General features: G+C 47.2%; 1 protein-coding gene across 2 annotated transcripts in view; it reads left to right on the top strand.

Annotated features, from left to right (window-relative positions):
• LOC144770469 (CD82 antigen-like) overlaps positions 1-22685 on the top strand; it is a 206868-nt gene that overhangs the window by 150579 nt on the left and 33604 nt on the right. For both annotated transcript variants that reach the window (XM_078654994.1, XM_078654993.1), the window contains exons 4-6: positions 1050-1171; positions 2809-2883; positions 21812-21913. In XM_078654994.1, the coding sequence (XP_078511120.1) occupies positions 1050-1171; positions 2809-2883; positions 21812-21913 (299 nt within the window). The remainder of the gene's footprint in view (positions 1-1049; positions 1172-2808; positions 2884-21811; positions 21914-22685) is intronic.

The raw sequence follows: 22685 nt of genomic DNA, 5'->3' as shown, positions 1-22685 counted from the left end.
TTCCACTCTGCACGTGAGTCCTGTGGGCCTCCTGCTCCTTACTTACCTAGTTCGTAGCGTAGTCCCAGCGATCCTCCAGCCTCTGGATCTCCTTACAGTACTTTCCTTCCTCGCATTCCATTGTTTTTAGTATATGGTTTGTCGTGCCCCTAAGGCACACTTGTAAATATTGTGCTAACTCGTATTTCCTGCTTAGTATTGTCATGTGCTTAGCCCTCTGATCTCATAAAGAGTTCAGAGGTGTTGTTATTAATAAATATATTGTTTATTTTCATAACAACCTGTGTGGTGTCCTTTCATCTGGTATTCATCAAGGGGTTATATTGTGGTAAAACAGCTGGCTTCACATGCCAAAAGAGTTTAGCCTAAGACTGCTTTGTCCATGCTACCATTAGGATAGCTGGTCTATAAGGTTGACTTACAACCAATCACCATAAGGGTTCTTTGGACTGATACAAGGTGATCACTAGAACTAGTGAGCATCATATATCAGGCCAACTTCTCACAGTCTCTTCAAATCAAAATTTACATCCTGCTACTAAACAGACAGTCACTCTGGAATAAGAAAACCCTGGCAACCTCTGTCTTCTTTATGGCATGACAGGGACATTGGAAACAACAACTGCATACCTACAGTACAACTTAAGGGCTCCCCAGTTACATACATGCTGTAACACTATATGCTCTCCCATCCATATTTGGGCTAGTCCTTCAACTTTCCCCACTCCGGATCTCATTATTTTAAATTTGCTGAACGATTCTCCCCAGCCATGTATACATGACTCTGTCTCATTTTGTTTTTGGTTGTATTAAATTCTATAATGCAGAAATGACAGCAAATAAACCACACGTAGGACATAAATTAAATTAAAATACCATAGTGAAGGCTGGCTACTAAGCAAAGTAGCAGTAAATGAGTGTGCTGACTGCAATAAAGCAGAATTTTGAGTCTATAGTGGGTGTGAGGGAAATAGAGTCATGGCGTCAAGCCTGGTTGGTCCATGTGTTATCCATTCTGCTCCTTGAGATATCTTCTGTTTCTCTTCCAGGTGAAAATTCTACCCTGAAGATCTGGTCCTATCTGTTCTCCGGAGTCGGGACCTTCACAATGTTGTTGGGCTTCCTGGGTTGCCTTGGATCACTCAAGGAAATCAAATGCCTGCTGGGATTTGTGAGTACTCAGTCCTTTCAATGAAATACTTTTATAGCTTTATTTTGGTTTCTTACTGTCGGATGCATAGGGACATTGGGAGATCTGCAACAGCCCAGGCGCTTTGAAAAGATGATTGGTGCAGGACAGAGACAGCCATATGCCAGGAACAGGTTGACTAACTGCTCCAGCTCTACCAGACTTCTACAAGACTCTAGTTGTCTGAATATAGCTCTGTGGGTCAGTCTGCAAGGTCCCATGGTCTGCTTTCATACTCTTCATCAGCCACAGTTCATCACAATGTGCTATCGCCCCAGGTGTGATCATCCTATCTATGCTGTACCACTTACCCGAGTGCGGTCCTTTGGGTTGTTACTGAGCCCCAATTCCTTGACATTGTTTAGCAATTTCTCCAAGATTCTCGCAACCCTCAAACTCTAATCCACATTTGGGAGGGACCTTGCCTGGCTGCTAATCTACAAAGACATTTATCAGGATGCGAAGTTGTACTCCGGTAGTGCTACTTAGCGTCCTCATAAATCCCTTTATGAATAGCACCCAGATGCTCAATCCCTATTAGTAAAAGTGCACAGTCCTTTCTATTTACACTAAGTATATATGCAATTCAGTGAATATTCTCATTTTAGATGTTTTGGGGCTGATTGACAAAGTGGTTTATGAGTGTAGGTAAAATAGTCCTCATATGAGAAGCAGTACTAATGTAGTACTATTTCACGTACTCATGAGTACCTTTGTGAATCGGATTGGACCCTCTGTATTTTCATGTGCTTGAGATATGGAAGTAAAAACGGATAGGTAAAAGGGATAAGATACGACAGAAGCAAGTAATAGGAGCAGCTGTACAATCGGCCTGGCAAAGACCACGGAACAGTTGAGAATCATGAGTTTTTCACTCACAGGCAACCATCAGGCTCAAGCCACAATCTGCCAGTCCATGAGCTGTCCCTCCCTTTCTGAACCAGAAGACAGAGCGCCGGTCTTTCTGGATGTTGTAGTACTCATCGTCGCTGGACCGCCGCGATATGTGCTGTGCAGCCAGATCAGTGCCCACACGTTTGGACTTCTGGCTGTAATTGGTTCCGCTTTAGTAGCCTTAATCCCTCCTTCTTTCCTCTGATATATAATATTTTAATTTCAAAGGTATTTTATAACTGCCAATTGAGTATTCATTAGTGAATTAACCAATAAAGTAATAGATAGATATATTTATATATATGTTGACATGCGGACTAATTGTGCAAGGCGACTGTAGAATGATCTGACATCAATGTTTATTCTTTTCACCCAGCTATGCATTTCTAAGAATTCCCTTACATAAGCATTCCAGAATGTGCGTTGATGATGTCTTCATGAGGTTTGAGAACTCCTGAGACATCATCACCCAATGCAAGGTCTAAAAGAAACTGCTCCGGGCCTCTTGTTTTAGGCAGCAGCTTCATTATAATGAAAAGCATTTCCACCTTTCACAAAATAGGATTAATTTAAGGTGAATAAATCATTCTTAGGTCACAATACACCAACTGTGCATGTTTTAATTTTTATTTAATGTGTCCCTTTCTGAATTTGTATTTCCCTTGAAGTGAACCAGATTTTATGTTTTTTCTGGGCTTATTATCTCCCTTCCATCTTTCCTGCAGTATTTTGGATTCCTGCTCCTGCTGTTTGCCACACAGATAACTGCCGGAGTTCTGGTTTACACTCAAAGAAACAATGTAAGTTACAGAGAGTGCAGTCTGGGGTTAGCTCAGGAGGGTGTCTGAGAGTATTGTGCAATGGGATTGTCTCAGGAGGTCGTCTCTGAGCTGTTGTGGTTTTTTCGGCGTTGCTTTAAGGGTTTAGATACCCGATTTTATTAGGATGTTATTTATATCTGTGACCATTTTAGCTTGGATTGGAAACTGAACAAAAGCTTGTTTAACGCATCAGTATTTTTTAAATTGGAGCCTGGATGGCTGAATTCATGACATATTTTCAGAATACCACATAAGAGCCATCTGCACGGAATCTAAATGGAACCTATTTTGTAGTCAAGTTATTCTACCAATGTGGCATGGTTGTGGTCCTCTTAGGCCCATGTTATTCCCCGATCCTGCATTTTAACATTGAGCACATAGACTGTTAAAAAATCTTTGCTCTGGAATAATTCTGCTCTCCATGTCACACCTTGAAAACACAGGGCCGTTTGCGACCGAAAAAATGCCTTTTCGAATGTACAAAATGCAAAATGTGATTCAGTAACTTGTTACCAAATTGCATTTTGCATTTGCAATTTGGTATTTGGAAGGGGCGTGTTTAGGTCGTCTCTTCCAAATACTGAATCTGTATGGTACCCCTTCCTCTCTGAGAATGTAAATAACAATATGTTTTTAAGAGCAGACAGTGGTCCAAGAAGATCAGGCAGTGGTCCCATGGCAGGGAAGGAAACTGTCAGCAGAGAATTTTGCAAAGAGGATTAACAGGAATTAATTGAATTTACAGTTTACATCATATCTTAGCAAGAAGTACAGTTCCTGGATTTATCGATCTATGTAGTAGATGGAAAGGTACGTACCAAAACATTCCGAAAGAGCACTGCAGGTAACGCGATACTGCATGCTCATAGTTTCCACCCTACTAAACTCAAGAACAGTATGTGGAGAATTTGCATACGAGGAGAAAATGTAGTTGTCCAGAGCAACTTTCCAAAGCACAGAGTGAATTAAATCAAAGATTTGGAATGCGAGGCTATAACAAAGTTATTCTAGAAAAAGCTAAGGATAAAACCCATTTGAAGCCCAGGGAACAGCTAATATTCCCAGACTGAAACAGTATAGACGTTGTTCCTGACAAGCAAGATCAAAAATTCAGTTTCATTACTGGGTACAATACACAGCATCAAAAGATCAGAGCTGTATTTCAAAAACACTGGCACTTAGTACGCAGTGGTCCCATCTTAGGGCCAAAGACAGATGAAGACCCCTCATCACTTTCTGCAAAGCAACATCAATGAGGCAAGACTTTGTGATCAATAGTCCAGGTATGCAGCAATAAGAAACATGACTGAGAGAAAGTAAGGGTTTCAAGAGGTGCCACAAATGCAAACCTGTCATTTTGGTGTCAACATCACAAAAGTGCCCTTACCTTTCACAGATAGAAAGTGGAAGATTATGAAACCGCTAAACTGTCAAAATTCAATTTGCTTTATATGCCCTGAGATGCACCTGTTCCAAAATGTACATAGGTAGTACCATTTTACTTGTACATCAGTGTATTTTACAACATATTAGAGCCATAAAAACAAAGACCAAACGTTCCTAGTAGCCAGACATTTCGAACAGGTGCATGGCAACAAAGTAAAGGATTTGGAATACTTTGTGTTGGACCAGGTGCCCAAAAGGCTAAGGGGAGGCAACAGAGAGAAATATCTGAGCAAATTGGAAGGACAATATATTTTACGTTTTAATTCCAAGATCCCCAATGGCCTTAACACCAAGGAGGAGTTGCATGTCCACCTATGAACTGTAATCATGAGTGATGTATCTGGTGATTATGTTGAACTTTGAAGTAGTTATGATTTCCAACCATAATGTTTGGTTCCAAAGTTGCACTATCTGAGTACACTCCTGCAAACAATGTTTTATCTAAATTTTAAAAGATTTTCGTAATTTGCACTGCACTTTAGCACCAAGAGTACCTACATATAACCGGTATGAATTTCAGACATATGCTCTAACAGTGTTAACAGTCACTTGCCCTGTATAAGTGTTGTAAGTACATGTCATCCATGCGCCTTGCAATTGTTTACGGTGAGTTTGATGATTTAATACTACAGAAAGTTTGTAGCACATTGGTGCAATGTAACAACAACACGCGATCGGACTCTGTAAAAAGTTGTTGGCAAGGCAGAGGTGATTCTAACATTTAAAAAAAAAATCTTTTTATTGAAACATAACAGCTCCATCTAATACACATCAGATAGCAGTGGAAGTGCATTGGTAGTTTCACAATACATGAGTATAAAAAAAAAACCTTTTGGTGTGTGCACTATTGGTCTACCCCCAAATCATGATTTGATTTGATAAAAATGTATATTGCGCAGAACAATAACCCGCAGGTATCAAGGCGCCTAACAATCAGATCAAAGTGGGAATGTACAACCTTACATATAGGCTTGCAGGAAAAGGCGAGTTTTAAGGGCACTACGGAATTTCTGCAGGGACGGTAGGGACCTGAGATCAAGGGGAAGGTCATTCCACCATTTAGGGGCAAGAGTAGAAAAAGCCCTGCCACCCCACTTGGCTCTGCGTATGCGGGGGACTGTCAGGAGCAGTTTCTTGGAGGAGCGCAGGGCCCTTCCAGGGGTGTAATGGGAAATGATGGAGCCGACTCCCATGGCACTGTTCTTTGCAATGGCTCTGTAAGTCATGCATAGGACTTTGAAGCGCACTCGGTGTTCTACCGGCAGCCAGTGCAGCGCTTTCCTGGCCAACGTGGCCGAGGAGCGTTTGGGGATATCTAAAACAAATCTGGCTGCGGCGTTCTGGACTACCTGCAAGCGCTGCAGAAGGCTCCTATTTAGGCCCGCATACAGCGCATTGCAGTAGTCCAGTCGTGAGCCAATGAGAGCGACAGCTATTTGTTTTCTGGACTGCAGGGAGAGATACTTCCTGATTCTTCTGAGGGTGTGAATGATGCCCCAACAGGTGGAGATGGTTCTACTAACCTGTCTGCTCATGTCCAGGGCAGGGTCTATCATCACCCCAAGATTCTTAGCAGATGCCGTGGGGGAGGGACATATTCCTAACGAGTCAGGCCACCAGCTGGCTGACCATGTGTCCTCTTTCCCTCCGAACACCATCACCTCCGTCTTCTCCCCATTCAGCTTAAGTGAATTGTGGATCATCCACAGACCAACCGCCTCCATACAAGATCTGAAATTGGAGGCGGTTGGTACATCTGAATGAGAAAGAGAGACGAGGATTTGGGTGTCATCAGCGTAAGAAACTACCTCCATCCCGAAAGATCTAATTAATCTGGCCAGTGGGGTCACATAGATATTAAATAGGGTCGGACTAAGAGCCGACCCCTGCGGGACCCCACACAGCACAGGTCGGGATGGAGATAGAAACTCTCCCAGCTTCACTCTTTGTTCCCTTCCAACAAGGAAGGAGGTCAAGAGATCTAGAGCTGCGCCCTTCACTCCCACTTCCCTCAGACGAGATGTAAGTACTGAGGGGGAGAGGGTATCAAAAGCCGCAGTTAGATCCAACAGGACTAGGAGGGTGGTCTGGCCCCCATCTACTTGAGTGCGGATCTTATCGAGCATAATGGTAAGGGCCGACTCAGTGCTGTGTTCCCTCCTGAATCCATGCTGGGAGAGGTCCAGGCAGCTCGAGCTATCCACAAAGGCGGCAAGATACTTGTTTAGATGTGAATCAAGCATCTTCGCAGGGGCTGGGACCAGTGAGATCGGCCGGAAGTTTTTTAGGACCTCCGGGTCGAGGGAAGCCTTCTTCAGCAGAGGTTTCACTACTGCGCTCTTCCACTCCGAGGGGAAGAGACCGTCCCTCAAGGCTAGATCATGCCCGACGAGATCCAATACTCTACGCTAAAACATCCTTGCCACCCTATCTAGGCCCCCCTCCCTAATCTAAGTCCTCCCCCCGCCCTCCCTCCCTATCCCCCCTGCTTCATGCTCAGTACCTCTCGCAATCATAGGCTAGTGGCCCCTCAGTAAATGGAGTTACCGAACATACACAATGCACGGTACTCAGTAGGAGAGTTCCTATAGGGGGTACCCTCAACCCATTGGTGAAGCATCTGGGGGATCCAGCCATTCTCCTCTGTACCTTCTCCATGCCAGCCATATCTTTACCCATTTCTTGGGGCAGCCCCGACTGTTATAAATGACTTTCTCTGCCCTCTGGCACCAGTCCATATCTCGCTCCCATTCCTCTATCGTTGGTGACAGGTCACTCCCCCAGAGTCGAGCTATGTTCCTTTTGGCCACCATACTTGCGAAAGCTAACCATGTCTTGTCCCATTTGGGCCAGGCAACGTCACCCGTCACCCCCAGAACGTGCCATCGAGCCTCCAGCGGCACCTCCGCCTCAACCACCTCCTCCATGATGTCTTTCAGTCTGACCCAGTATGCACGGATTTTGGGATAGTCCCATAGAATGTGAAAGAAGGTGCCCTCCTCCCCACAGCCCCTCAAGCAGAATTGTGTTGTCGCAAACCCCATCTTAAATTGGACCGTTCGAGGGGTGTAAGACCTATGGAGGATGCGCAGCTGAACTGATCTGAATCTAGCTCGAATCGCCACTTCTCTAGGACACTGCAAGGCCTCATTCCAGTCATCGTCCTCCAACAAGCCAAGGTCTGATTCCCACTTTTCCCTCAATGGCCCCAGTGTGTCCGGAATGTTATTAATGAGCTTTTTGTAGATAAGTGAGATAGCTTTATCAATCATAGGGTCTAACAGTAGCCTGTCCTCAAGTGGGGCGTACTCAGGCAGTTGGTCCTCCTGTTTCATATGTGCGTGCAATGCGTGTTTAAATTGTTGGTAGTGTAGAAATTCGCCATCCCCCATTTGGAATTCCATCTTTAGGGTCGCGAAATCCACCAATTGCCCCCTCTTCCATACGTCCCCCAGCTTATCTATGCCTATCAGACTCCACTGGCACAGGTCGCGGAGTTTCTCAACCTCCCTAAGGAAGTCGCCTTTCCATAAAGGCGTTTGGACCGTAAGCTTCGCCTCCCACCCAAGCAACTTCGTTGCCCGTTTCCACACCCCTACCGCCACCGCAGTCTGGGGAGGCAAGGACTGGCTGCGCCTGGTTTTAGAGTATAGAGCCGCCAAATACGAATCCACTTCCAGGGCCATACGGTCCACCCGATAAGCGGGTTCCTCCTGTGGGGCAAACACCCAACCATTTATATTGACCAACTGTGTTGCACAATAGTATAACAGGATGTTGGGCACTGCCAGCCCCCCCTCATAGGGACCCCGCTGCAGTTTCCGAAGAGCAATTCTCTGACACACTCCACTCCACAATAAGGAGCGTTGCTCAGACTCCACCGTTTTAAAGACATGCTCCGGGATCGGGAAGGACGAGCTCTGCAGTACATAAAGCAGACGAGGCAGGGCCATCATTTTGAATAACACGGCCCTGCCCATTAGGGAGACCGGGAGAGTCCTCCAGTGCAGCACGTGAAGGTGGTCCAGTTGTGTCTGTACATTTAACTGGAGGAGTTCAGTGTCAGATGGTGTGACCTATATTCCCAGATACCGGAACATTGTGCACCAGACTAGGCCCTCGCAGTCGTCCACGGTGAGAGGCTGGGGTCCCGCCAGAACATAGCCCAAGGATTTACTCCAGTTGATGCGATACCCAGAGTATTCCCCGAATGAGCGCAACATGACCATCAGCCTTTGTATGGACGGTTGCTGGGCATACAGCAAAATGTCATCGGCATATAACGATATGCGTTCCTCCCATCCTCCCCCAAGGTCTATGCCCCACACCCCAGGATCCGTCCTAACCCAATGCGCCAGTTGTTCCAGTGCTAGGGCAAAGAGAGTTGGGAGAGGGGGCAGCCTTGCCGCGTGCCGCGCCCTAATCGGAATTCCCGCGACATAGCCCCATTGACCCGAACCCTCGCCAGTGGCTCCGTGTACAGTAGTTTCACCCAGGCGCAAAAGTTGTCTCCAAAGCCCAACTTCTCCAAAACTGCGTATATATAGCGCCATTCAATGCTATCAAAGGCCATATAGGCGTCAAGAGGTAGCAGTGTCGCTGGCAATTCCCGGCGTGTGGCTACCGTCTGCAGGACCCCGAACAGGCGACGCAAATTGAGTCGCGTGCTCCTATGGGGCATAAAGCCCGACTGGTCCGGGTGGACCAGCGATTGTATCACCGCACCCAGGCGCGTGGCCAGGATCTTCCCCAGGACCTTTGTCTCATAGTTAAGGAGGGAGATAGGTCTGTATGAGCTGCATTCCTCCTGCGGTTTTCCTGTCTTATGGATCACAATGATCGTTGCCAACCGTAAATCCCTCGGGAGCCGCCCAATCTCCCGCGCCTCGAGGAACATACTGCACATGTGGGGCACTGTGCGGCTAGCCACACAGCCAAACGCCTCCGCTGGGAACCCATTGGGCGCCGGGGCCTTTCCTGTCTGCAGGTCCCCCATGGCCTCCTCCACTTCCTTGACCGTGATATCCGCTTCCAGCACGTCCCTGTCCGCGGACTCTAGTATGGGCAGCCGCAAGGGGGCCAGGAAATCGCGACACTCCTGTTCGTCTCTAGACGTGTGGGATCAGTAGACCTCCTCATAATATCGGGCGAAATCCTCCGCTATTGCCACGCTCGTTGTGGTCACTGACCCATCTGGACGCTCTGTCCTCGGTACCCAGCTGCGGTCCCGGTCTCTCTTCTCCAGCCAGGCGATCATTTTATTCACCTTGTCCCCCAAATCGTACACCCTCCGTTGAGTGGCAAGTGCATGCAATCGCGCGTGTTCCGTCAGGACATCCCGTAGCTCTTTACTTAGAAGGCGTGCCTTATGCTGCCTGTCCCGCTCCTGCGCCTGAGTAAGCCCTGTCCTACCTTCCAGAGCAATAAGCTCCGATTCCAGTTTCTCCACCTGCGCATGTTTGTCTTTGCGCCGTCTCCCAACCTCGGCTTGTACAAAATCCCTGGCCACTGTCTTGTACGCTTCCCACACTATCCCAGGGGAGCTCACAGAGCCTAACTTGTCATCGAAGTAATGATCTACCCTCTCCCGGAACCTCTCCTGAAACTCCCTGTCCTTAAATAAAAAGGAATCAAGCCGAGGGGGGACACTCCAATCTCGCCTGGGACCCATCATCTGAACCCCCACCGGTGCATGGTCAGAGATCCCTCTAGCTTTATGATGTCCGTCTATAAAAAGGTTCATGCAGTCCGCTAGTGTAAATATGTAATCGATCCTAGAGGACGACCCATGGGCTGCGGAGATGTGCGTGTATTGTCTGACTTGTGAGTTATGCGTCCTCCATAGATCGACCAAGCCCAGTGCCGGTGCAAAGTCCTTGAGGTGGCCTGTCCCTCCCCTACCCAGTGTAGTCGGTGATCTGTCTAGTTCTCTAGCCTTCACATCATTCGTGTCCCCACCCAGGACCAATGTCCCCGTAGGCATTTCCAACAGCAACTTTCCAATATCAGGGAGGGTAGTCGCGTGTAGCTTCGGAGTAATGTATAGTGAGCAGAAGTTCAGAGTGTGGCCCTCCCATTGTGCAGATAATGCCGCAAAGCGACCCAGGGGATCAGACCAGCAGCGCCCCAAGACCATTGGCAAAGAGTTTTTAATTAGGATACCTACTCCCCTAGAAGCCGTTGTAAAGCCAGAGTGGGCACGAAGGGTGTAACCAAACCTGTCTAGGGCCTTGCAGTGATTCCCCAGCAGATGCGTCTCCTGCAGGAGTACAACATCAGGGGCGTGCCTGCGTAGGTATTGAAGCACAACAGTGCGCTTGATCTTGTTCTGCAGGCCGTTCACATTCCAGGATATTATGTCAAGGTGTTGCGTTTTAGGCGTGTGTGGCCCAGCCATTGTCCCCGCAAAATCTAAGGGGTAGTGACCAAATCTCCCTACCACCCCCCTCCCACCCGCCAATTGAGTGTGTTGATGGAGTCAAAACAAACAAACAATACAAAAACAAATCATGAAAACTAGAACAAAGCCCCCATTTTGCCCCAGCAACAACCCCCCACCCTGCTACGTCGGCCAACTGCGCCAGACATCCCCAACAAGCAGAGCGCCTGTGGCCCTTAAAACGATAAACTCAGGGGTGAGTGGTGCAACCAAGTCCAGCATCCGGGGCTCCCATCCGACCCCCCCTTACAGTTCATTAGGTAGTCCAGCGATCGCCCTGATCTAGAGCAGCATCCCATAACGGAGGAGGACCCTCCCAAGACTCAACCAGGGTCACCCGGATTCTAACATTTTAACACTTTGACACTTATTGTTCTAGATAAATTGCTACACTGGTACGGAATGTAGTATATTACATACGGATGTATGACATTACAACGCATGCATTTACATCGCATGCCTTTACAACGTAAGTATTACAACGCAGTCCATTACAACGCATAGTGCTTTGGGGTGCTGGATAGTGAATAGTTTAATTTACTATTTCAACTCCAGTCCCCGTGGACACTAGGGAAGGTTATTGGATAGTAAATTAACCTATTCCCTTTCCTAGAGCGCCCCCCAGAGCAATGCGTTGTAATAGTTTGCGTTGTAATGGTTGCGTTGTAAAGGCTCTGCGATGTAAAAGTTGCGTTGTAAGTATTGTTCACCATTACATACAATCATTCATTTGTTAAGATGACTTACGAATTGGCACAGGCCACTTTTTTCTGAAAGAAAATGCACGTCACTTTAATTTGTGAATTTAGCACTGTCAGTTTAAGAATACTGAAACTTTATGTGGATATATAAAAAGCAAACAAAAATGGCGGCAACATTAGGTTTGACAAAGACTGCTGCTGCGGTTGAAATGCGTTACCTGGTTGCTGTAGCTCAATAAAGCTCTTTTTATGTGAGCCACTATTATAGGGCGAGGCAAACAATATATTTTTGTAAATTATATTTTAGACACAATATATATTTTACCCGATATTGTTGATTCTGATATAGTGTCGTGATCCCGAAGGACACTGCTGGAGTTCACCTTGGAATAAGAGGTCTGTCCTCTCTGAAAGATCTTTGGGGACTTGGGTGCAGTTAGAGCCTGATACGTGACTGAGCCTCCACTCTACTTACAAACTTTTTACAGAGAAAAGCACTTCAGGAATTCTACATGGTTCCATATAGGTTAGTTCATCTACCCTTTAGGTGACAGAACTGTGTCGAAACATTATCCCAGTGCTGTGTTTTTTTTATGCCAGCAGTGCAGTTCCACCGAATATCTTAGTACCAGTTCAGTGTGCACCGTACAGTGTATTTTCTGGATGATTGTTAGTAATGAAGACATTCTACAGGTGCTATACTGTTGAAGGAAGTCTCCCATCAACTGTTCCGCTGATTCATGGAGGACAAGAGTAGCCACAGAATGCAGAACTTGTTAAGCAATCCATTAATCAATCAGGGTTTTGGAGCGCACACTACTCACTCGTTAGGGTCTCAGGGTGCTGATGGGAGGGTGTGAGCAGCTCCGTTGGGGTCATTTGAAAAGCCAGGTCTTGAGGTCTTTCCTGGATTGGTGCAGTGTCGGGTTTTGCCAAAGGTGAAGGGGGTGATCGTTCCAGGGCTTGGCTGCAAAGTAGTGGAAGAACCTTCCACCTGCTCTGGTCCTGTAGAAACATGGGACCGTGGCTAGAGGGAGGTCGGCTGAGCAGAGGTTTCTCTTAGGGGCGTGGAAGGAGAGACGGTTGTTGAGGTATTGAGGTCTGATGTTGTGGAGGGCCTTGTAGGCATGCGTGAGCAGCTTGAAGGTTATTCTTCTTTCGACAGGGAGCCAGTGGAGGTCACAGAGGTGCTGGGTGATGTGGTTGTGCCATGGGATATCGAGGATTAGTCTGGCTGCAGTGTTCTGGAGTATGTAGAGGAGTTTTTTGTTGAGTCTGGCGTAGAGGGTGCTGCTGTAGCCCAGTCTGCTGGTGACAAGTGCGTGAGTGATCGTTTTCCTGGAGTAGGGGTAGAAGGGCTGGGGGTCCACTTGAATGTCTTGCATAGTATTTGGAGGGTGTTGAAGCATGCAGAGGAGACGCATTGATCTGACGATTCATGGTGAGCGATGAGTCCAGTATGATGCCGAGGTTACGTGCATGGTCCATCAGGGTGGGCGGGTTTCGGAGGATGGGGGCCACCAGGTGTCGTCCCATGCGGATGGGATAGAGCAGAGGATGAGGACTTCTGTTCTCTCAGAGTTGAGTTTCAGGCAGCTATTCTTCCTCTAGGTTGCGACGGCTTTCATCCCTTCTTGGAAGTTGTGCCTGGTGATGTTGGGTTCCTTTATGAGGGAGAGGATGAGCTGGGTGTCATCAGCATAGGAGATGATGTTGAGCCCATGGTTTCTGACGATGGTTGTGAGGGGGGATCACGTAGACGCTGAAGAGGGTGGGGCTGAGGGAGGATCCTTGGGGTGTACCACATCTGATCTCTGTCGGTTCTCAGAGGAAGGGCAGGAGTCTTATTCTCTGTGTTCTGCCTGTGAGGAACGAGTGTAACCAGTCAAGTTAAGCCACAGTACCGGCACTAGAGCTCCAAAATGAATGCCACAGTAATTTGGACCATCTATAGCGGTGGAGCTGTTTCTTCCAGTCCAATTGCCTATGCTGGCTCTGCTCTGCACTAGTAGAGCAAATACTGAAAGAAATCCCCACGGCTGTAGCCCCTACACACAGGGAAGTATATCTCTGGATGGGTTTAGGAGAATGTAGATTCTTCAAGTATTTGAAGAGAGAATCTGGATTTCATTAAAGGCACGGAGTCTAGCATTATGCATACATCTTTTATTTGCCACTACTTGCAGCACTTAAAAGCAAACAACACTGACACTCAAAAAATTCCAGAACTAGTATGTCAAAGTCTATAGAAGTCCCAACACATGGCTTGGCAGTTCGGGCTGAACTGTTCCCATGAGGCACAGGGTGAGACTGTTTTGCATATGGTCATGTCTGAACTGGGGTGGTGGAGTGAGCTAAAGAATGATGATAGATTAAACCCAGATCAGTTGACTGTGGGTGAGTGCTTGCAATGTTCAACACTCCGTCCATCATCCCCTTTGGTTTTGATTTGTTCGCCCTAAGTTGACAGGGTATGCCCAGACGTGGGTCCCTTGCTTACTTTGCCACTGTATTCAAGCTAGCCTGGCTGATGATGGCTGATTAGCCAGAAACCGGTCCCAGGATGCTTGTTTCTGGTCCAGGGAAGACATGGCTTGGAAGTTCGGGCTGGACTGTTCCCATGAGGCACAGGGTCAAACTGATTTGCATATGGCCATGTCTGAACTGGGGTGGCAAAGTGAGCTAAAGAATGATGATGGATTAAACCCAGATCAGTTGACTGGGGGTGAGTGCTTGCAATGTTCAACACTCCACCCATCATCCCTTTTGGTTTTGCTTTGTTTGCCCTACGTTGGCAGGGTATGCCCAGACGTGGGTCCCTTGCCCACTTTGTCACTGGATGCAAGCTAGCCTGGCTGATGGCGCTGATTAGCCAGAACCCGGTCCTAGGAAACTTGCTTCCGGTCCAGGGAAGACATGGCTTGGCAGTTCGAGCAGTTAGGCTCAACGACTTTTCTTTTGTGTTCACCTTAAAGCCCAAAATCTCCAAACATTGACTGGGGACTGTAGGAGAGTAGGGTCTGCAATCCTATGATCACCCAGATTTTTGCTTTTTGCTGCACTGGTTTACGACTTTCCCTGGCTGTGGGCCTGCTAATCAGACCCACAGCCTAGCTGTTCTCTCTATCCAAATTGTACTCAGGTACTGAATTGGCACTGGGCCCTCTCCAAGTCCCTGTACCCAGGGCTGAGGTGCACCCAGAAGTCTCCCAGGGGCTGAAGCATGTATTGTGCCACCCCTGGACTGACTAACTAAACTGACACAACTGGCTGCACGACAGCTGGGGCAAGGTGGTGTACTCACCCTTTGCTTTAGATATAGTATACCTATATCTAACCCTAAAATGGACACACAGATCTCCTATCAGTCACTCCTATGGCAGGCCTTAACAATCCTGAAGGCAGAGTGCTTGGAATCGTGTGAGATGGTGCTCTGGCATGAGCTGAGCCTGTCTGCGGCTTTCGGGATCTATCCCTTAGCCGTTTCCATGATATCGCATACCATATACTCTTAAGTGCATTATAATCCTCGCGGTTATATGCCAACTCTGGTATCGCTTTATCAAAACATGTCGAGTAAGGTGTCATACGAATTGGAATACTAACCCCTCGCCAATTCTGGCGACGGGGTTAGCATTCCACCCTTCTAGAGGGACACGACATGTATGTAACCCCTAACCCCGGTTAAAGTCAAACAGAGCCTCAGCTCCACAAAATGGATGCTGCCACCGAGACACAAGTCTGCCCTCCTGCTGCTGGGAGTCCTCCCAGAGCAGGAGATAAGGACAAAGGGTTTCCTGCCAGGGGCGGTGCCAGCACCGTCCCAGACAGGATTTTGTGTATTGTAGGTAGGCAGGGCTTCAGAGGAAGGTGACTGCACGTGGCACCCCGGTGCTCACTGTGCATAGGCTGGCTTGAACCAGTTCAAGGGACACTCCAGACCCTGTGCTGGGGAAAAGCCCGCCAAGGAAGTGGGTGTAACCACCCCCCTCCTGGTCCCACCCCTAGGGCAGGACCTAGTCGCGTGCCAGCCCCCTTTTCCCAGATAAAGGTAGGGACTGGCCCCCTTCCAAATTAGATCATCTTTGGAATCAAGACACGACTTTCTACGAAAGGACTTCAAGATTTCCTTCTTCAAGATTCTCCCTTGTGACTAAGGAGTAGTCACCCTGCATCCGCAGGCACCATCAAGAACACTGCGGTCTGCTGCACGTCCTTCCTCCGGAATCCGACTGCCCAGCTCGACAAGACCCGGCTTCCCTGGCACCTCCGACCTCTACTCACCTCTACAGCCAAGCTGAGAACCGTGAGTGCGACGAGACCTCAAGGGACCGACTATTGCCAAGACTGCACGACTTCTGCACAGCAAGCCCGCCGAGTAATTTCCTGGTGAGTGCTTTGGGGTCCGAGAAGCCCCGACCCTGAGCAGCTCCAGCACCGAAGATCAGCCCCCCAGCATCTCCACGATCGGCGTGGGGCCCTTCTGCTTTTTGCTGCTCACCGCGTTGTTTGGCTACTAGCCCGCTGGCTTGTGGCCTTCTGAACGACGCCCGACGACATCACTGCTGCTGGTCTGGTTGCTCCAGACTGGCCCTTGCTCCCTTCCCGAAGAGGAGCACCCCGGACCTTCCTGGTCCACTCAAGACGCCATTTTGAGTCCACCGCGTGGGCTTGAATTAGCCAAGGCTTGTTGCCCAATCCTGGGTAACTTCGACGCCGACAGCTTCATCCATCGTGGGACAGCTCGCCTCTCCATCCTGGTCGCCGACAACGCCTCCTGGTCCGTGAGATCTGCAGAGCCAGCGTCGCCCACTCACCTAGTCGAGGTGACTACCATCCGGTGCCCTCCTGGTGCCCACTGACTACTGGCTAGTAGTCACGAACTTGGTCCCCTCTGCTTTCAGGTATCATCCTTCTTCCAGATCCAGGCTTGGATCAACTCGAACAATCTTCACTGGTCGCCTGCCAGCATCTTTCTTCCAGGCTCCTGGTCCGGCAACGAGGATTCCCGACGTCTTTTGAGACCTATGCAGCTGCAGCCCCTGGGCTAGGTAACTTCGGCATTTCGGTACCCCAGCATAGCCTCACTATCCAAGGGTCAGGATCCACTGTCGTTTTCTCCCTACCAGGTCGGGTTCGCCCGTGAACACTAACTGTGCCTTTACTAGCTTCCATAGACTTTGTCCCGCATCCCGCGTGAGAGTGCACACTCTGCACCCGAGTCCCCTAGGCCTCCTAGAAGTAATCTAACGATTCCCTAGTCAAGTCCTAGCGATTCCAAAGCCTATTAGTACTGTACTTACCTGCTAGTAATTTCGCATTCCAGTTTTAGAGTATATGGTTTTTCGTGCCCCTCGGGCATTTGTGTATACCGTGCTAACTTAAGTATTTTCGTAAGAGTTTTGTTGTGTGCCTAGCACCCTGTCCTCATAAAGAGTACAGGGTTGTTGTGATTCTAATAAATACACTGTTTATTTTCATAACACTTGTGTGGTGTCCTTTCACTGGGTGTTCAAGGGGTAATGTGATGGTAAAACAGCTGGCTTAACACGCCCTCTAGAGTCTTAGCCTTAGACTGCTCGTATCCATGCTACTAGGATAGCTGGTCTATAAGGTTGACTTACAACCAATCATCAATAAGGGTTTTTTGGACTGATATATAGTGATCACTAGAATAGTGAGCACTGCACATCAGGCCGACTTCTCACAGGGACCAGGAACTAACTTCTCCCTGTTGAGAAGAAAACCCAGTCCTTTCAACAGATTCACAACCACTTCTAGCTCATCCTTTGACTCCTCCTTGTTCTGAGACATTATCAAAATATCGTCCAAGTACATGATCATCCTTGTACCCAGCCACGGTCGGTAATGGGTGTACCTGCAGGGGGGTGACATTGGGAGGGGGAGGGGCAGAGTGGGGTGTAGTAATCTATGGATTATGGAGCTTTATAGGTAAGTAAACATTTAAATTTAAAAAAATGGTTGCGCGCACTGCATCGCATTTGGGGATGCAGTGCACACAACAAAATTCGTTTTATTTATTTAAATGTTTACTTACCTGTAAAGCTCTGTAATCCATAGATTACTACCCCCCACCATGCCCCTCCCCACGTCACCGCCCTACAGGTACACGCATTACCGACCGCGGCTGCTTGTACCTCTTTCCCTTAGAAATTTCACAACTGGTCGTAAAACCTTTGTAAAACACCATGGCTCTGATGCAGCTCATCCCTTAACAGATGGATCCCCTCCATCTTGAAATGTCTGTAAACGAGAAATTGATTTAAGTCTAATAAATTTATCACAGGCCTCCAACCCTTGTCTTTTTTCCTTCCCATTAAAATGTACTCACAAAACCCTGTCTTCCCTCGGATACCCTTTCTATGGCTCCTTTTTGAAACATTTCCTGAACCTCCTCTTGTACTACCATCTGTTTTTCCTCTTGAAATACAAGCTACCTTGGGTCCCTCATTTGTCTTGGACTTCTCTCGAATACCCTTGGACTGCATGGACCCAAAGATCCTTTGTTAATGCTTTCCAATTTTCCACAAACCATTTCAATCTTCCCCCTACACTTTTTGGGGAAGAAACAGAAGGGGTCCTCGTACTTACCTCGAACTTCCTGCAAAAACTGTGACTGACCTCTTGTCTGGCATCCCCTGCTTGATTTTCCCCTTTGGGGATAAAATCCCATAGCAGACTGGAATCCTCTGAAACTTCCTTGTCCATGATGTTGGGTATCTGGTAATGGGACCTTGTATTTGATCGATCAGGGAAACGTCCCCTTGCCCCGCCCGGCCCGGTCAAAAACACGTCTGCCAAACACCCTTCTCTGTGATGACTGAGACTTATCCAAACTGGTAAAGGTGGATACATACTTTCCTACCGCCTTCACCAATCCATCACTAAACAAAAAATCTTTAGGGTCCTCGGAAGGTTCTTTTTTTGCAAAATCTCCCAATTTGGAACTTATTTTCATTAATACTGCTTTACGCCTTTCAGCCATAATAGCTGCATTTGCATTTCTGATAAAGCTGACTGCCCCCTGAGACCATCCACGCAACAAACGAGTATCTACCTGCAAACTCTTGATCTTTGCCTCCTCTGCCATATCCAAAATCCTCACCAATGGCCCCAGAATGTCCTCTCTAAGCCCTTTCTGGGATCTCTACCCATTTTAAATAAGAAACTGATCAAATCTGGATCTAAGTCAGGCGTAGCACAAGGCTGGTAATCAACTACCGGCCTAGAGGACTCTGCTCTCATTACTGCCCAGGATCTGCCACATGCGGAAGTGGCCACCAAGCTGCACTTCCTTGTGCCTGATCATTTCCGGGCTGAACATATAATCCGCTTCTGATTCTTTGACAATCCCTCTCTCTTTCCTCTTCTTCTCAACTTTGTCTATATCCATGTTCCAACCATCCTCAAAATAATAATCTAATACGAATTCATCATCATCCTCGTATCCCTGACTAATCTCATCCTCCCAATCTTTTCCAAATTCACTTGTGCCGCTAAGAACACCTTTTTTTGTGCAGCGAAGGACACCTTTATGATTTGTGGCGCTTGACACAGCTTTTCTCTTTTGTCAGGAATCTGACACCAACCTCCAAATTGTTTACCTTCCTTCTCCTTTTCCCTGTTCCTTTCTCTATATTCTCTTCCTCATCTACTGACCTAAATTCCTCCTTTGAGAATTCCACAGCCTTCCTCTTTCTTCTCAAAACACTTTCAAATGCCTCCTTTACAGAGGTTGTCACCTCTTCCTGCACCATTTTCCTCAAATATGATTCTCCCACTCCAGAAGATTCTCCCTTTTGGCTCATACTTCTTTCTCTTATGAAAAATATCTAAAACCAATTCTACCTGACACCTTCCTCTAATAATCCAAACCTCCCTGTTATTCAAAACCTTTCCTTTTCCTTCCTTTTTTTTATGCCTAAAGCAAATTTGACCTCTCCGACCGAACCAATCTGTCAAAATCAACTGTTTGACAGTTAATTTCTGTTGGTCAGATCAACGATTGCCACCTACTTTAGTAAAAAGGCAGATCGTTAACTTCACCCAACCTGTCTACTCTTCGCTTGCGCCTACCCAAAATGGCCGCCACGTAACTTCGTCATGCACGTTTGCTTGATGACGTCCTGACCGCCACTCCGAGTGCCTCCAAGGAACAATCCTGGTCCCAAGAGGTGTTCCCTTACTCCAGTGATCTCGCGCCAGCACAGGTCAATTACATTTAAACTTACCGTTCATGGAGTGCGAGCTAAAACGTCCGCTCGCGCTACTACAGAAAAGTGATTCCTCAATAAAAGAAACCTCTAACTTTGTGGACTTAACTACAAAATGCTTCAAACCAATAAATTGGGTTAAATCAATAAAGATTAGCTTTTACTTACCTCAATTTAAAACCTATTATGTCCCTTCTCTTAAAATGTTAATTAAATTCAATCAACACAAATTCTCCATACATAGTCTAACAAACTAAAACAGAATCCCAAACCAAAATCTTATCACACAAAATCTACACATTTAAATTTGCATCAGTCTGACGCAATACTTATCGGCCAAGAAGCAGCACATACAAGAGGAAGATGGCTGCTGTGCTGGGACTTATATGAACTTTGACCGTCTAGTTCTGGAATTTTTGAGTGTTAGTGTTGTTTGCTTTTAAGTGCTGCAATAAGTGGCAAATAAAAGATTTATGCATAATGCTAGACTCCGGTTTTGATATGAAATTGCGTCACATTTAAACTGAAAATGTTGTCTCCCAATACATTTAATATTGTATTCCCCTCCAGACAGGAAGCACACTCTACTGAAGTATCTTACACTGTTTGTTCCGCTGTACAAGGGGTGGTGCTGTTCCTACGTATGTGTATATGGATCATGAACCTAGCTGAAAGACAGCGGAGTGCTGTACTGGGTCAAAGGCAGAGATGCAGATTGAAAGTAATTGGAGGGGTAGCTGGGTTCTGAGAGCAGAAATTTATTTTTAATGCCGCGAAGTGTAGCCTTTGCTTAAAGAGAAGTGCCTTCAGCGCTGTCCTCAACAGAAGCAGAGTAGAAGTGATACTGATGGATTCACCAATGTCGTTCCAGATCGGATGATCTAAAAGCCACTATTTCGCCTGAGTGTGTCCTAACTCTGGGTATGCAAAGAGGCACCAGAGGGTGGTGAGTTTCTCAGCCAGATAAGCAGGAGTTCAAGTCAAGATGGCTGTGTAGACGATGCAGCTAGTTCTGAAGACAGTGCAGACCAATGAGAGCCAGTGGAGTTCCAACAGCGGAAGGTTTATGTGGATGTATTTCTTAAGGTCTTTGATGAGGCATTCTGCGATGTACAAGATGTCCTGAGGGGCAGATAGTGTGGAGTCTGGAAGACAGTGGAACAAGGCATTTACACTACCTGGATGCAAAAGTGCGAGGGATTGAACAGAAGTACTAAAGTCGCTTTATGGGAATAACAGTTTCACTTTCTTTTAATAGTTAGGAAGAGTTGGTTGCCAGCCATCTTGGTTGTCTTGGCAATGTGTTCCTCGAGAGCATGGTCGGTATCCTTGGTGAATCTCACTGATTAGATTAAGCTGTGGCTCTTCTATGCTGTCAGTACTGTCCTTTGATGGATGCCACAGTGCTGTTGCCTCTTTACCCTGCCAGTGCTCTTATTGAACCTTACAGTGCTGTATCATTTCCACATTGGCAGTCCTGTCTTTGTACTATTTTGACAGTGCTGTAGCCCCCCTCCACTGACAGTCTGGTCACTTCATGTACCACAAAATGCTTTTGTGCCCCTACAATGGCCGTGCTGCATTGCGTTCCCCTGGATGCATCCCGTTGTGCAATAGCTGCTGAGCAGCGCTGGTATTGTTTGGATCACACAGTGCTTTATTAGTTCCACACTTATAGTGCTGTCTGAGTGAATGCCACAGGGGCCCATTGCCTCCACACTGGCAATGCTATTCCTGGATGAATCCAGCGCTGACCAATTATACTAACAATGCTGTTTCTAGAGGAACCTAGCAGTGCTGTTCCCGGATATATCCTGCAGCAGAGCTGTTCCAGGTGAGCCTCCAGTGCTGCAGCTCCTCTTCACTGGCAATGCTGTGTTTTGGTGTTTCTGGAATCCTTGATCTTAAATGTCTAGAACAGTAAGAGTGAACTCCAGAACAAGTTTCCTTCTCAGTGTTCCCTTCGGTTGGTCATCATAATCGCCCTTATGTTAACCCTTTAAAAAAGACTGAAGTAAAAATATTATTTGCTTCATTCTGTTTGTGATTAACAAATTAACTGTCCTACCCCAACCTTTTCCCCATAGTTGAAAGCTGCTGTTGGAGACTATGTGAGGGAAATTATAAGGACGTACGATGGTGCTGAGATCAGCGACACTGAGGAAAGTTGGGATTTTGTCCAGTCAACGGTAAGTGCAAAAAGAACAGATGGTTGGTGGAATTCTGAACAATGCAAACATTCACCCAAGTAACAAAGATCTGGGTTTAATCCATAGTTTCTTTGCCTACCAAGCCACCCCAGTTTAGACCCAGCAATATGCAAATCAGTCTAGACTCTGCTCCTCATGGGATCAGTCCAGCCCAACCTTCTAAGCCAGGTCCCACTGGACCAGAAACAAGCATCTTGGGACTGGTTTCAGGGTTTCAACCCACATCAGCCAGTCTAGCTTGAATCCTGTGGCGCAGTGAGTATGGGACAGAAGTCTGGGCTCACCCTTCCCAATTAAGACAACAAAAGCAAAAAGAACAGATGAGAACGGAATGCTAAACAATGAAAACATTCACCCCCCAGTCAACAGATCTGGGTTTAATTCAATGTTTTTTTCCCCACCATACAATCCCAGTTTTGAGCCAGCTATATGCAAATCAGTCTAGACCCTGCTGATCATGGGAACAGACCAGCCCGAACTGCCAAGCCAGGTCCTCTCTGAACCGGAAACAAGAGTCCTTTGACCGGTTTTAGGGTATCACCCCTCATCAGCATTCCTTGGTCTGCGGTGCTAAAACCTTCCACAGACTTAACTGGCTGTGTGCAGAGATCAGCTGCCAACCCACTGAAGGGATAGTGGGTGGGGCAAAGTTGGTCACATGACATGTCGGTGAATCTGCCCTGGCCCAGCCAGACTTTCCAAGATACCAGAAAGTCCAGTAATCTCCTGATTTCCTTTGACTTCAGTCTGT

The sequence above is a fragment of the Lissotriton helveticus genome, chromosome 7, assembly GCF_964261635.1.
Source record: "Lissotriton helveticus chromosome 7, aLisHel1.1, whole genome shotgun sequence".
Taxonomy (NCBI): domain Eukaryota; kingdom Metazoa; phylum Chordata; class Amphibia; order Caudata; family Salamandridae; genus Lissotriton; species Lissotriton helveticus.
Note: the sequence above shows the minus strand (reverse complement) of the source record. Positions and strands in the feature narration are given on the sequence as shown.